The sequence below is a fragment of the Diabrotica virgifera genome, chromosome 6, assembly GCF_917563875.1.
Source record: "Diabrotica virgifera virgifera chromosome 6, PGI_DIABVI_V3a".
NCBI lineage: Eukaryota > Metazoa > Arthropoda > Insecta > Coleoptera > Chrysomelidae > Diabrotica > Diabrotica virgifera.
Genome location: NC_065448.1, coordinates 199,796,637 through 199,813,484, shown reverse-complemented (window position 1 = coordinate 199,813,484; position 16,848 = coordinate 199,796,637). Strand labels below are relative to the sequence as shown.

The 16,848-nt window shown below is 32.2% G+C and overlaps 1 protein-coding gene across 4 annotated transcripts in view; it reads right to left on the bottom strand.

The window, feature by feature from the left end:
• The window catches only part of LOC126887133 (nuclear factor NF-kappa-B p110 subunit), a 147,222-nt gene that overhangs the window by 124,738 nt on the left and 5,636 nt on the right, over window positions 1-16,848 (bottom strand). For all 4 annotated transcript variants that reach the window (XM_050654491.1, XM_050654492.1, XM_050654494.1 and 1 more), the window contains exon 2: window positions 3,868-4,068. In XM_050654491.1, coding sequence (XP_050510448.1) covers window positions 3,868-4,068 — 201 coding nt within the window. The remainder of the gene's footprint in view (window positions 1-3,867; window positions 4,069-16,848) is intronic.

Genomic DNA, 16,848 nt, shown 5'->3' with positions numbered 1-16,848 from the left:
ACAGGTTGATTTCCACCAAAATTTCTTCTAATCTTTATCTAATATATTACTTTCTTACTCTATATTTTGTTGTATTTTAATATTTTAATTCCACAAAAATCAAACTAATTTTATTATTGTTTGTGAAATATTGTTTAAACAATTGAATATGTTTAAAAATAATAAACTTTTATTATTTAAGTTAAAATATATGAACAAAGAAAGTTTTTGCTAATAAAAGTGTTATTTCAAAGGATAGAGTATGTGTTTTTATTTTGCAATAAACAAATTTATTTATTTATATCAAAATGTCATAAAAATTAAAACGTATCAATCATTATAAAAGGTCATTGAAATGCCCAATCAGAGCAACCTATCCGCTGTCCTGCGCGTAGCACCAATAATTAATGCTTATTTAAAAAAATTCCTGACGCCGTGGTGTCAAGCGATTTTAATTTTGCAAAATTGCAAATGAATGGTACAGTACACTTCTATGTGCAAAAAAATTTTCAACTTGCTATCTGCTTTATTTTCAGTCCTGTAACATTTTGAAAAAATGAATTTTTTTTACGAAAGCTGGATTGCAAAATTTATTTTGCAAAATCTATTGAACCGATCTTAATGAAATTTACAGTATTGTTTTACTGTATCATAAAATTTTTCAAGGTGAAATATGAAGGTCCTAACTGTAGCATAAATGGTTGAAAAACGTAAAATGCGAATACTTGTTTTTGTATGTTTTTTTAAAAATTATTGCTATTTTGCAACAATTGTGAGTATTTCTTAAATTTTTAACTAATTCTATATTATAGGAAATTTAATTACGCAACTTTTATGTCAGTACAACTTTTCTCGGAAATGAATACTTTTAAAGTTATAATCAAAAAACCAAGAAAAAAATCGGATTTTTCCTTAATTTTTTGACATTTTGTTTATTTAAACAATGTTCCGGACCTTTTTGAGAGGGAGGATAACTCAAATATTATTATTTGATTTATTTTCAAGCAATTTCTGCAAAAAAATTTGAGTCACCTCTCAACGTCCAAATGTACTAATATTTTTACAGATCCGCCCTGGTCTATATTACCATTTCTTTTTCTTATACAAATTCGACCAGTCTTTCTCTCCCCTATGCCATGTCGGACTCTGGTCTACAGCCTGGATGCTCGGAGACCCTGGCCTCCCCCAGCTTCCGCCTGCAAGTATCTCTGTCTCTGGCTGCTCTCCTCCAGTTATCCACCTTCAATATATCTTTAGTACCGGATCTCACTTCGTCTATCCATATATTCCTTAGTCTTCCTACTGGCCGACATTCCACCATAGTTCCGCTACGCGTTTTACTAGGTGTTCTGTCATTATCCATTCTTATAAGGTGACCTGCCCACCGCAATCTTTATATTTTTACATAATTTGCTATGGAGGGTTTTTTGTAATGTTGGTATAACTCAAGATTGGCCAGTCTTTCTACACTTTCATTATATACCTAATATAGTAATAATAATTTCAATTCAATTTCAAATTTTAATATTTATATAGTAGTAATAAAATTCAAATTGATAGCTCAACAGCTGCTAATTTCAAGTAGTTAGGAATACTAATATATTGAAGATATATCGCTGGTACCTACGATTAATGTGATTCCTAATACATTTCCAGTGAAAATAATAACTCTTTGATAAGTGTTGGCGATACAATTCTTTTTTATATGCGTGTCCGCGAAGATTATAACTCCCAAAATACACTAAGCGCCAAAATTAACGCACCACCTTAAAAATGGGACATTTTTAATGTCTCATATTTCCTAAACCTGTTGTCCGATTTTAGCGATTTTTTTAATATGTTATAGCTTTATTCATCAGTAATATCGATGTAATAATATTGTTGCTAAACAGATAAGTGTCATTGTATACCGGGTGCAAAAATGATAGTGTGTTTTTTCCTCAAAGTTTGGAACACCCTGTGGAATATTCTAGCGTATATAAAATATTGAAATTACAACTCTACTGTAACCTTAGGCTATTTTAACATTGTGCTTTTCGATTCATTCGCTTATGTTTCATAATAAAAAAGTTAGGTACTTTAATAACTAGCAACGTTCGTCATCAATACAGGGTGTTTCTAAATAAGTGCGACAAACTTTAAGAGGTAATTCTGCAGGGAAAAATAATGACCGTTAGCTTTATAAACATATGTCGGCAAATGCTTCGTTTCCTAGATACGGGATGTTGAATTTTTTCTTACAAACTGACGATTTATTTATTGCTCTAAAACCGGTTGAGATATGCAAATGAAATTTGGTAGGTTTTAAGAGGTAGTTATTCCGCATTTTTTGGTATACAATTAAGAATTTTATATTCACCATTGGCGTGCATACGGGTAATATGACCGGGTAATATGACCCGTATGCACGCCAGTGGTGAATATAAAATTCTTAATTGTATGCCAAAAAATGAGCAATAACTACCTCTTAAAACCTACCAAATTTCATTTGCATATCTTAACCGGTTTTAGAGCAATAAATAAATCGTCAGTTTGTAAGAAAAAATGCAACATCCCGTATCTCGGAAACGAAGCATTTGTGGACATATGTTTATAAAGCTAACAGTCTTTATTTTTCCATGCAAAATTACCCCTTGAAGTTTGTCGCACTTATTTAGAAACACCCTGTATTGATGAAGAACTTTGCTAGTTATTAAAGTACCTAACTTTTTTATTATCCAACATAAGCCAATGAATCAAAAAGCAAAATGTTAAAATAGCCTAAGGTTACAGTTGAGTTGTAATTTCAATATTTTATATACGCTAGAATATTCCACAGGGTGTTCCAAACTTTGAGGAAAAAACACACTATTATTGTTACACCCGGTATACAATGACACCTATCTGTTTAGCAACAATATTATTACATCGATATTCTTGAAGAATAATGCTATAACATATTAAAAAAATCACTAAAATCGGACAACAGGTTTAGGAAATATGAGACATTAAAAATGTGCCATTTTTAAGGTGGTGCGTTAATTTTGACGCTTAGTGTATTTATAACGAAAAGATTTAGTTCATAATAGATGCCGACGAAAACAATAATTACAGTGGAACTTGGTTATAGCGTCATTGAAGGGTCCAGTAAAAAAATGACGCTATATCAGAGTGACGTTATAAAAGAGGTAGAAAAAAATGAAATTTTAACCAGGCAAAATGTTATTACAGCATTATTTGCACTATTTTATTACAGCAGAAAATTTGACTCTTTATGATGGCACTGATAAATAATAAGAAATCATAAACTGCCAAGCTCACATAACTGTACACAAAGGGATAATGGGCCTTTCTCACATTCTTGGAAGGAGCAATGTCGCAAGGCTGGAAACGTATTGCACTTTATTCTTCATAAAATGAAAAAACAACAACCTACTGTAAAATTTTATGACGCTATAGACGAGATTTACTTTATTTTTACCGCTAAAACCGGGTTTTTAATAATGTTATCGAATAGTTTTTGGCCAGACCTATTAAAAATTGACGTTACAACCGAGGTGACGTAACTACCGAGGCCGTAATATCCAAGTTCCACTGTATTTCCCTTTCTGTTTCTGTCGACGAAAACAATTATTTATGAGAACTTTTTAGTAATTATAATTTTCGAGGACCCACAAACAGAAATGATATTTTTGCTGATACTCCTCAAAAAATAAATTTTTTCGCTAACACTTTATTAGGGATTATAATTTTCACAATATATAATCGAAAATAATATTTTTCGCGGCGTTCATTGAAAGTTCTACTCTTACCGGCATTTTTAGGAGTTATACTTTTCGTAGGCGGCGGCGATATTATATGCTACCATATTTGATTATTGTATCTTAATACATTTTGAATAGTACTTACTTGTTGGACCTTCCATTTTTACCGTGAGTAAATTAGGATCTACAATGACAGTAGGCTTTGGGTAGATAATAGGTTGTACAGGAGCATACTCATAATTGTCATATTCAAATGTATTAGAACTAGGTGATGCCACTAAATAAGTTGAATGTGGAGAATCTTCAGAACTTGAAGGTGGTGTTAACATATTTGGATAAGACATATCTAAAAAAAAAAAAGTTAAAATTGTATCATTGAATGATGAATAATATGTATGTGTATGTCTTAAAAATAGGTTTAATGCTTACATTCTGAATATTTTACTATACTAGATTTAGCAATAATACTATGAATTTGTTCTGTTGTAATTTGAATTAACTGCAAAATGTTTACCCATGAATTTATATCACAAATACTGAGTGTTCAATTTTTATTTTAATTGCACCCCTATATGTTAATTTGCGAATCTAGTTATCCTAAACTACAAAATGAAGAGCTTCCATTTCCTTAATATAGGTAAGGTTTGTTCAACAGTAAATGGTTTGAGTTCAATTAGTGCGGTCGTAAATATTATTAAATTTATCTGACCTGGATCATTGTTAAGACCCACCCGGAGCGATAAGCCACCGAGGTAGACAGAGTTGGTCTTTTGCAATTAACACTGACTAGACGGTACTCCCATAATAAAGCCTAAAATAAATTTTACCTGAAACCGGGCCTTTTATACTATTATCGGTTAATCCGGGCTGTTTATAGTGGTAACTAATTGAACTTAACCATTTACTGTTTAAGATACCATACCTATGCGTATTTATAGTTCACAACCGCAATAGACAACTATAGTATTGAATGTGTGGATATTGTCCTTTTCATGATCATTTTTCAGTGCGTAACAAATGATAGGAAAAAAGGGTAAGTCCGTGATAATACACATTTATGACATTTATTCTAACATGACATTTTAGTTAAATCTGACAGTTGTCACATTTTATTTTCAATTTGGAATAAAAACAAATCAATTGTCTTTATTGCATTTATAAAAAGGTATTTTCTTTGATTTCTATAGTCTTATAAATTATACAGATTATATTTGTAATATTATTATCTAATTAAAAAAAAATATTTTTTTTATTATGGCGCCATCTATCGACAACTAGAATAACTAGAATAAATGTTATAAATGTCACTGACGAAATGTTATCACCGACGTGCCTTTTTTCTGTCACATACAATTTAATGCGTTAGAAAGAAATCGAAAAACTGTGACGCACTGAAAGATGATCATGAGAAAAAGAATACCTTCACATATCTAGGCACAGAAATCAATCAGAAGAATTCCGTAAGTAGCGAAATTAATGTACATACGTATTTTCAGTGAGAATCGTACATACTATGCTAATAAAAGATTGATGGCATCGAAATTATTAGACAAAAGAACCAAAATGATTATTTATTATACAGAACATTGATTACTCATAGTAACCTATGGTAGTGAAACCTAGCCAATGACGAAAAAAAAAGATAAAGCTTATCTCAGGACATTTGTTGTGTCTGGCTTCTTCTTCTTCTTCTTCAGTTTATTGGCCTCCACCTACTTGGGTATTTGGCCAGCTCATCGTCGCGGTATAAGGGAAAAATCCCTTATTCACTTACAATTTGGAGTTAGTATATTGTACAATTTGCTTCTTCTTCTTCTTTAGTTAACTGGCAAGTTTGGTTGGTGTGGGACATACATGACAAGATAAAAAAAATTCACGCTATGGGCAACTGTCTATCAATACACAATCTTCTTTTTCTTCTTTGATTTAGTAGACATTTTGTGTCTGGCTTATTGACACCTAGTTTATATGTCATTAAAAAAATCTAACGTAATCTTAAACTCACTAATATTCTGCTATATATTTATATGTAGAAATTTGAGCTGTCGGATCGACATTTATTTGTTCCGTTTATTTTTAGGGCGAGGCCATGGCTCTTGAACACAGAGCTCATAGTCAAGAATGCACATTTTGCCTTTCCGATGTGACATCTAATCTCTTGGGTATTGTCCCACAACTTATTGATTATAGTTCCCAAGTAGTTGTATTGTGAGACACGTTCAATTCTCATTTGATTCACATACGTATTTGCTCGAATTATCTTCTGCTTGTTGATGATACATTAGCTTGGTTTTGCTGGTGTTTATATCTAGTCCATATGTTCTACTTGTTTGCGTTATTTTGTTCATTAACCAATGGTTATTGTATATTGACTTAAACGCAGTAATTTTTGTTTTTCTTGTTATTTCTTTTTATTTATGAATTTATTGCTCATTGCATAGTACTTATAGGTTCATCGTTTTTTGAATTTTATTATTAATTTCTGTTTCCTGTCTTCCGTTGTCTTCTAATTCTACTCCTAAGTATTGGAAGATTCGTGCTTGTTCTATATTTACTTCTTCTATTTTTATGTTTATCTTTTCTTCTTCTTTATTTTCTCCCATGATCATAACTTCTGTTTTATTATTAATTATTTATATGGGAAATAAGCCACAATTAAAATGAAAAAAATAATTTTATTAACGTTTCGACGCCCAAATCGGGTGCCGTTGTCAAAATACAAAATACTACTAATGGAAACAAAAATGTTGCTTAGTAAAAAAATTCTTCTAATAATTTATTTAATTTGACTCATTTATATCGGCAATTCAGATACATATGATACATTTTAAAGTAGAAGACTTTAAAATGATATTGCCAATATTTATGAGTTGCGTTCCTGGGACGACTTTACTGAAAGATAGTTCATTCGATTACATGAAATCAACCCCAACGCAAGAATATCCGTCACAAAAAAAAAAAATCATAGCATGTGATCTGTCTTTAAAAAGACAAGCACATGCAACGGTGACATTAAAATTCCAGTGTTAGAGATCTCATAGTAAATCACGAGGGAAAACCAGGAAAAACCTTGTGATACTATCCCGACATCGTAAGTATTTGGTCTTACATTTAAATTACTCTCAAAATTAATACCAAATTCTGACTTTACTATAATTTTGTTTAAATTATAAATAATATCAATAATATATGGATATATAAGTAATACTAAAATATAAAATATGTACTAACTCGACTATTGACTTATTAATTGTGGTATTTTCTTTCTATTGACTTCCTCTTTCAGTATGGGTATCCACATCCTACTGCATTCCACCGAGGAATTTGCGACACAATTGGTTTCGTTTAGCATAATTAGAGCCGCTTCTTTGATTTTTCTCTTTTTACTATCTGTTTCTTTCAGTACTATACTTGAATCTCTCCACTGAACTCTATGTTCATTATCCCATGCGTGTTGACATATTTGAGATCTATCAAACTCTCTATTTTTAATATAAGATTGATGTTCACTTATTCTAACGTTTAATGGTCTTGATGTTTCACCTATATAAAACTGTTCGCATTCACAAGGTATTTTATAAATACAATTCTTTGTCCTTTCTTGTTCATTGTTAGGTTTAGTCTTAGATAGAATAGATCTCAATGTGTTGTTTGTTTTGAATGTTGTTGAAATGTTGAATTTATTTCCTATTGTTTTAAGTTTCTCGGATAGTCCTTTTATGTATGGTATTGATATTTTCCTCGTATTATTTCTTGTGAATGTTGTAGGATCCCGTTCTATGTTGTTCTGTTCCATTCGATCCAATCTTGACAATTCCTTATTTATAAACGATAAAGGATAATCATTTTTTAATAAAACAGATGTTAGGAATTGTTTTTCTTCTAAAAATGAATTTTCGTTAGAACAAGTAATTTTGGCTCTATCATATAAGGATTTTATTATTCCCTTTTTAACGCTGATGTTGTGATTTGATTTGTAATTGAGATATCTGTTGATATTTAAGATATATTATATATAAGATAGTATCACAAGGTTTTTCCTGGTTTTCCCTCGTGATTTACTATGAGATCTCTAACACTGGAATTTTAATGTCACCGTTGCATGTGCTTGTCTTTTTAAAGACAGATCACATGCTATGATTTTTTTTTTTTTTTTTTTTTTTTTTTTTTTGTGACGGATATTCTTGCGTTGGGGTTGATTTCATGTAATCGAATGAACTATCTTTCAGTAAAGTCGTCCCAGGAACGCAACTCATAAATATTGGCAATATCATTTTAAAGTCTTCTACTTTAAAATGTATCATATGTATCTGAATTGCCGATATAAATGAGTCAAATTAAATAAATTATTAGAAGAATTTTTTTACTAAGCAACATTTTTGTTTCCATTAGTAGTATTTTGTATTTTGACAACGGCACCCGATTTGGGCGTCGAAACGTTAATAAAATTATTTTTTTCATTTTAATTGTGGCTTATTTCCCATATAAATAATTAATCATAAAAATGCCACAAGGAAATAGCTTCAGAACAACATTCTGTTTTATTTTTATTAATTGTCATTCCATATTTTTTTACTACATATTTCATTCCATATTTCTTTGTAACTGTTTCATTTTCGTCCAATATGACGACGTCGTCGGCGAATGCTCCTTCTAACATGTCTACTCTTCTTAAATTTCTGTAACCCACATGCATTTTTTTCACTTACGTTACATTCTTTAATTATCTCATCCACGTAAATTATAAATAGTGTTGTACTTTATACTCATCCTTGTTTCCAGACCCTCGTTTGTAGTAAATGGTTTTGATGTTCCGTTTTGCTCCCCCCTATTGTTGAAAATTCCCAAGTTATCAGGACTGACTTAATCGTAATTCAAAGCTTCTTCATCCCCTGCTGTATTTATTGCTTGGTTAACCGCTTATACCATAATAATTATGCAGTCTAGGTACCTACTATAGTTGTGAACCTGGTATAATACCATTCTCTTCTTTCTCAAAGTTTAAATGGATGCTTTTAAAGGATATCCCCAGTTAAAAACAAAGTGAAGAAATTATTGGTTACTTCGATAAAGATAAAAACCATCTCAGTGTCACGAGAAATGGGTTTGTTTTTTAAGCACATATCAGACCAGAACAGCACTCTGAATTTATTGATGAAGATATCTAGTATGTGTTTGCGATCACTGCTCATAATGATAATAATAATAATACTTATTAGTATGCACTTCGATCTAGACAAGTGCCGTATCTTAAATATAGTCAGAATGCAAGTTCAGCCCGGTGGTTTCGATATGCAAAATGGCCAGAACATTGAGGCCATGGGTGAAAATGACATGTATAAATATCTCGGTGTAAAGCAAGCGCGGAAAATTGATCATAAACAAATGAAAACCGAACTAACTTCTGAGTTTGTACGAAAGGTAAGACAGCTTAATCGGTCATATCTCAATAGTAAAAATTTGTTTAAGGCATTAAATACATATGCATTTTCCGCGCTTAGCTACTCATTTGGTATTATCAGGTGGTCAAAGACGGATATAGAAAGTCTTCAGCGGAAAGCAAGAACACTTCTCACAAAGGCAGAAAAACATCATCCTCGCAGTGCAGTAGAGAGAACAACATTACCGCGGTATCTAGGGGGAAGAGGACTCATGGACTTAGATGAGCAATTAGATAAAGAAGTTGCTAACTTGAGAACTTATTTTCAGGCGCAGGCTGAAACATCTACTTTACATCGTGCAATCTGCACAGTAGATGACTCAACACCGCTTAAACTGAAGGAACAAGAAATGCGCATAAATCACCTATCTAAGCAAGAAAAAATGAACATCTGGATGGGCAAACCCCTGCATGGGCCGCATCTCAATGAGGTTAACCAGGAATATGTCGACAATAGAGCGCCAAACTATTGGTTGGTATCAGGAAAGATGTTTCCCGAGACAGAGGGTTTTCTACTTGCCATTCAGGATCAGGTTATTCCAATTAGAAATTACACGAAGTACATTGTAAAAGATCCTCAAGTCGAAGATGACAAATGCCGATATGGATGTCAAGCCCAGGAATCCATCCAACATCTTACCGGGAGCTGCCAGGCGTTTGTCGGAACTGATTATAAATAACGCCACGACTCAGTAGGAAAGATTCTTCATCAAGAACTAGCTAGCAAACTTGGACTTCTCCAAAACGACCATCTCCCTTATTATCAATACGTCCCTGATAGAATGCTTGAAAATGACAACTACAAGCTATACTGGGATCGCACCGTGCTCACAGACCAAACAGTGGCACACAATAGACTTACCAGTTAATAAACCTACTAGGCAAACAACATTAATAGAGGTGGCGATACCTAACAACAATAATCTGCGTGTTAAGTACAACGAAAAGATCGCCAAGTATAGAGATCTCGAAATACAAATCAGGAGACAATGGAGAATGGAAAGTACCCAGACAATACCTATTATTCTTTCTACTACTGGAGTCATTCCGAAGAACCTCATAGAAAATATAAAAAAAGCTGGGTTTAAATGAACTTCTTTACAAGACTATTTAAAAAATAAAATAAAATTTTTGGGAGATACTCCGGCATACCAAGTCACCTAGGGCTCGATAACACGGAAAGAGTCCCACCAGAGCTCAATCCTCTTGATACCCTAGGTATCTGGGATGAGTGAATTTTCCCCTTAGAGGGAGTGTGGGCCGATGGTGGTAGATGGCTAAATCTGAAAGAATCTTCATCAGCTGAAAGAATCTTTTAGCTTATGAACATGCAATGGGCAGATTAAAGCAACAAAATGGGGGTAGATACCCATTATGCAATATTGCAGGTACTTTTCTTCTTCTTCTTCTAGTTCCATCATGGAACGTCCATGACCGTTATCGATCGTTGGATATTATGTTGGCTGCCATTTAGGTTGGCAGGTACTCTACTATTTAAAAATGGGCTGCTCTAGTTTTCACAACTTTATACTGGACAAGGAAGAGGTTCTATAAATTGGCTGAAACGAAAGGAAAATATTCCCAATTTAAATCCTAAAGATTTGACTAAACGACTAAAAAATTGAACAAAAGATTGTAGTTCTTGTGTTTTGTATGTTTTGAAGTATGTATTAATAAATAAGTATTCACTGCAAAATTTTTGTTTTTATTTATTATATACCACACAATTTAAAAAATCTGTTTGTAATGTAATGTATAATACATAAATTTAAATTTAATTACCTTTAGTCCATTCTTTCACGGTTTTTGCTCTAAATTTTAAAGAACCGCTTGGATTGACATGAAATTTGGCATACGCATAGCTTACATGTCAAAGAAAAAAAGTGATATTGTGCCGATGTGTGCTTTTGCCCTGGGGGTGACTTTCACCCCCTTTTGGGGGTGAAAAATATAAGTCTAAAAGTCCGGAAATGGATAAACTGACTAATTTTAAGTAACTTTTATTCCATAGAGCTTTTTCGCCAAGTCAACACTTTTCGAGTTATTTGCGGTGAATATGTTCATTTTTTAACAAAATAACCACATTATTAGACGGTTTTTCGCAAATAACTCAAAAAGTAAGTACAGTGGAACCTCGATAACTCGGATTAATCGGGACCGCGGCCGATCCGGGTTATAGAAAATCCGGGTTAGCCGGAGAGCATTGTAAAAATTAATAAAATACGGTATAGATAAAGTCCGTTATAATTAAAACAACATGAAATATATATGCATATTACACATCTAACTTACCTATTATAGTTGTAGTATAGACAGTATAGATAGAGTATTGTTCATTTCTAGGTAAAAAAACTCAGTCAGTTTCGGTTGTGTCAATTTCGTCTGCTATGCGATGTTATGTTATTTAAGAACAGTGGCTCTTTCATTGTTTAAAGTTTAAAAGACCATTGTTCTAAAAATAATTTTTTAAAAGACAGTTGAAAATAAATAAAGGAATAAAAGGTGCCTGTTGTTTGCGATAGCCCGATAATGGATAATGAACGTTCTGCCGCCGTGTGCCATGAGTCATTTTTACATTATATTATCGTCAAAGCCAAGTTTTATCAATGAAACTCGATATTTTTAAGACATTCCAGAAGCGGCTACAGATAAAATGTTTTAACATAATACATACATTTTTATTGTTGAAATGTTTGTCTGATGAAAATCGGTCCGGGTTAGCCGGACTTCCGGGTTATCGGGGGCCGACTTATCGAGGTTCCACTGTACTTTGTCGAAAAAAACGTTCTTAGCAAAAATATAGCCTGTAAAAAAGTAAAAAAAAATGGTGTACGCGTTAGGTCTCTGAACCTCCTAAAACCAGAGTTATAGCCAATGAAAAATAGATTCATATTCACCAAATTTCAAATAGAATATTTCGAAGTGAAATATCCAAAAAATTAAGCACTTTTTGGGGAAAACCCATAATAACTTATTTAAAGTGTTTAAAAAAATCTTTATTTCTGTTTTTATAAACAGTTTCTAGCATTAAATTTAAGCAAGTTACGCTCAAAATAAAGTTGGTCGCTTTTGTTTTGGCAAAAAAAAATCGGGAAGACCACCCCCTAATTAGCAACTTAAATGAAATTAATCGTTACGGCTTCACAAATTATTTTACTTATGTTGTGTTTATATGATCTGTGTATTTCATTGATTCAAAGTGCTTATTTTGAAAAAAATTTGGTTTTAAATTAAAATTTTTAAAAATTTTAATTTTGAAAAATATGATTTTTTTCAAAATAACTTAACAATTGTTAGAGATACCAAAAATCTCGAAACACAAAAAGTCAGTATTGCTCTTCTAAATATCATGTATTTTTTGTTTTTCTGTTGTACAAAAATTGATTGAGATTTGGTGTTTCTAAATTTACATACATTCGTGATGAGTGACTCGTTCAACCCCTTTTAACTATAGCCCTTTCAAAAATAAGGACTTTGAACCGATGAAATTTACAGATCATATAAACAATACATACACGGGTCAAGAAACCTGCGAAGTCGTAACAACTAAGTTCATTTGAGATACTAATTAGAGGGTGATTTTCCCGATTTTTTTACCAAAAAAAGGGACTAACTTTATTTTGAGCGTAACTTGTTTACTTTTGATGCTAGATTTTTTTTTTATAAAACAAAAATGAAGCTTTTTTTAAACACTTTAAATAAGTTGAAATGAGTTTTCCCCGAAATGTGATTAATTTTTGGTTATTTCACGTTAAAGTAGTCCATTTGGAATTTGACGAATATAAACCCCATTTTTAATTAGCTATAACTCTGCTTCTACTAGGTATAGAAACGTGATATATACACCATTTTTTTTTTATTTTTACAGGCTATATTTTTGCTAGGAATGTTTTTTCGACAAAATAAGTACTATTTGAGTTATTTGCAAAAAACCGTCTAAAAGTGTGGTTATTTTGTTGAAAAAATGAACATATTCACTAGCAAATAACTCAAAAAGTATTGACTTAGTGAAAAAACTCTATAAAGCAAAAGTTACTTAAAATTAGTCAGTTTATCAATTTCCGGACTTACTTTGGACGAATACTTTTTCACCCCTAAGAGGGGGTGAAAAGCACCCCTGGGGCAAAAGCACATATCGGCACAATATCACCTTTTTTCTTTGACTTGTTAGCTATGTGTATGCCAAATTTCATGTCAATCCAAGCGGTTCTTTAAAATTTAGAGGTTTTGCAATATTTTACCGTTAAAGAATGGACTACTACTCTGTGATGTAAGCCATACGCTAAATAGGTAAATAAATAAACAAATGACCTATTCACAGGTAAATTGAAGAAGATTTATATGTCTCAAATTAATTAAACAAGCATGTTTCAATGATTACGACTTGATGGAGGCTCCTGATGACTCCCTTAGGAGGAGGCTATTGCTCCCAAGTTCTCCTTGGGTGTGCCCTATTTTATAAGTGTATGATTTGGTCATCCTAGTGTAGGAGGTACTTAATAAAAACATATTAATCCCCTTTGAATTAGGATTTTTTTTTGTAAAATTTTAATGATCTTTCTTATCTGTTTCAAGAGTTATGTAAAAAAATTTTAATCCATAAATTTTATCAGATAATTGATTATTTTGTCAATTTTTGAAACCAAATTAAGCATCTTCTTTTGAGATAAAATATAAAATCAACAAGAAATTGTATTGTAATCTGAATCTTAAACAAGTGTTGATGTGATGAGTAAAATAAGTTTTAAATCAAAATAACTATACAAAAGATAAGATTAACTATGTATTAAAGATAACAAAGGAGGGATGTCTAAAAGATCTAGATATCAATAATAGGGTAGAAATGGATATCTAGAAAAGAATGATCATCTTCCTGTGATTATCTAAAAATGAATGATAAAAAAAGGATTATCTACAAAAGAGTATTATTTAGAGATTATCTAGAATATGTGTAAGTCAATACATCCCGGATTTAATATAGGAGCCTACTGTACAGGACATTAGGGCTTTAAAATATGACAGTGTTAGATCAATTCACTTTAAGGTTCGTCAAAGAAATAATTTTAAATAATTGCCGCAAGACAAATAAAGGGAGTCAAGGTGATTCCATTTAATGATTTGTCCAGTTTATACAAAAGTTCATTAAAAATAAAAAAAGAAAAATATGAAAACTCAGTGATGGAACAGCACTATCATAGATTCTATGATTGTCTTAGCTATGAATAATGATTTTCGCTTATAAGAGAAGACTCGTTTATAAGAAAAAGGACATGGCCTCAATTATAAAGTTGTGTCCCGGCATCCTGGACAAGGCATCTGGGCCATCAGAATCTGTTAAGTTGGACTTAAGGCACTTTTTATATGACACCAACTATATATGTTCAATAATGTATGGTCTGTACATCTTATTATTCATACCGACCTGGTAAAGGTAGAGATCTGATCTTCCATCGAAACATATTCCAGCCCAAACCATAACACCTACAAATGGATGAACCATCTGATGGGGCATTGATTTCCTAGTACCCTTGGTCTTATTCATACATGTACTCGATGGCTATCTGAAAATCTGCAAAATCTGGACTCGTCTGTGAATAGTACTGAATGCCATTCATCCAATTTAAATGTACTCTAGCCTAATCTAATCTTTGATGATGCCGATATTGTAAGATCAATGGTACATGTCTCAAAGGACGCCTAGACACCAAACCAAAAGTTTTTAAAAGTCTTCAAATAGTTTGCGTAAAAACAAGGTACGAAGGGCATCTTGAAGGCAATGTGACAGTGTTAATGCACTAAAAAAGGCTGTCTTCACACAGTTAGTGTAACATATCAGTTATCACAAGCGTGGTAATTCTAGGCCAACCTGTTCTTTGTCGTTCAGCGATGAACATTTCCAGTGATTTAAAGTCTAAACACAAGTCTAGCAATAGCACCTTATGAAACATTGAATATATTGGCAACTTTGACTTGTATGGTACCATTTTGAAGCATCCCCTCAGCTCTGTTGGCTTCATCTTGATTTAATTTATGACAAAGCATATTATTACGCTTACTAAATTATATGGAGCTTAGTTTATTGCAATAAAATTAAAACATGGACTAAACAATTCGTTGATATTTTATTTTAATTATTTATTTTGTTTAATAAGGAAACTTAAAAAAAACTAGTATCGAATGTTGATGTAGAAAAGTAACATGGTTTATATAGTGGGGCACAAAATACATTAACAAACCATTTTAAATGTAAATCACTTTAACTAGAATGCTTAGCAGATAATCCCAACTATCGTTAGAAAACGATAACCTTAACCAACAATAAAATCAATTTAAATCTATATAAATCAACTTTGAGAGTATAAGTCGCTCATCTAGAAGAAAAGTGTCACCAATTCAAAAAACAACTTTTTTCAGTAGAGACAAAAGATGGATTTTTTATCTTAATTTAACTGTAGGACGACCAAGGAAGAGGTGGATAGACGAAGTGAGAACCGATGCTAAAGGGATATTGAGGGTAAATAACTGGAGGAAAGCAGCCCAGAGTGACTTGGGCTGTAGCGTCATACGAGAGAGAATTTAACTGTAAGCTTTAAACAGTAACTGCTAAAATTTATCAATTAAAAACAACCAATATGGATAAGTCAATGTTTCTAAATGATTGCGTAAGAAGCAAAACCAAAAAAACTATGATACCTGATTTAACAAAGAAAAAAGATCAAAATTTTGAATTATGTCACTTTTCTTTTAAAATATTTGTCATTTTTTTCAACATTAACGAAAAATACCTAGGACAATATTTTTAGGACAATAATGGGACTGGTGAGGATAGGTGTAGGCGATTTTAAAAGGTTAACCAGAGAAGAAATTAAAGAAGCCATCCAGGGTGAAGACATAATAAAGTTCACGAAGGCACAAAATCTCAGGTGGCTGGGACACATAGAAAGAGCTAACCCAGATTCTACGCTAATGCAAATAACCAGCTGGAGACCAACAACAAAGAGACCAAACGGAAAACCCAAAACAAGATGAGACATAAAAAAGCTAAGAATCTACAATTGGGAGGACCAGAAACGGAGGAACATTTTAGACAGGGCCAAGTCACGCAACACACTGCTATAATAATAAAAAGACAATAGTGAACTGATTCAACCCAACAAATGAATCAGAGAACCCAAAATGGCGGCAAACACTCCTATAGGAGTGAGTAAACCATGAAGAACACTTTTTAAAATATAACGATTTTTGTGACAAATAACAATATGTTCACGTCAAATGTCAGAGCATAATCTCTAAAGTGTCATTATTCAGGAATAAAAATATTCATTTTAACATCAAACGAATGACACTACCGCCATCTTATGAAGTTGGATGTAAACATATATGTAACACTTTTCCTGGTGTTGTCCTGAAGTTATTTTCTTGTGGCATTTTTGCAATTAACTAGTTTTGATTTTTATCTTTTCTTTTTTTTTATCTTTTCCTGGTAAAAGTATAGGATTTTGGAGTCAAAACAAGATAACAACTGGAATTATGCATTATTTATGCAGCTTACATGGTATGGACATGTTCAAAGAATGCCAGAAGAGAGACTACCAGAGAAAGTAGCAAAATGGATACCACCAGAACACAGGAAACGAGGAAGACCAAAGAAATCATGGACAGAAAGAAGGAGTTAGAAGATCAATG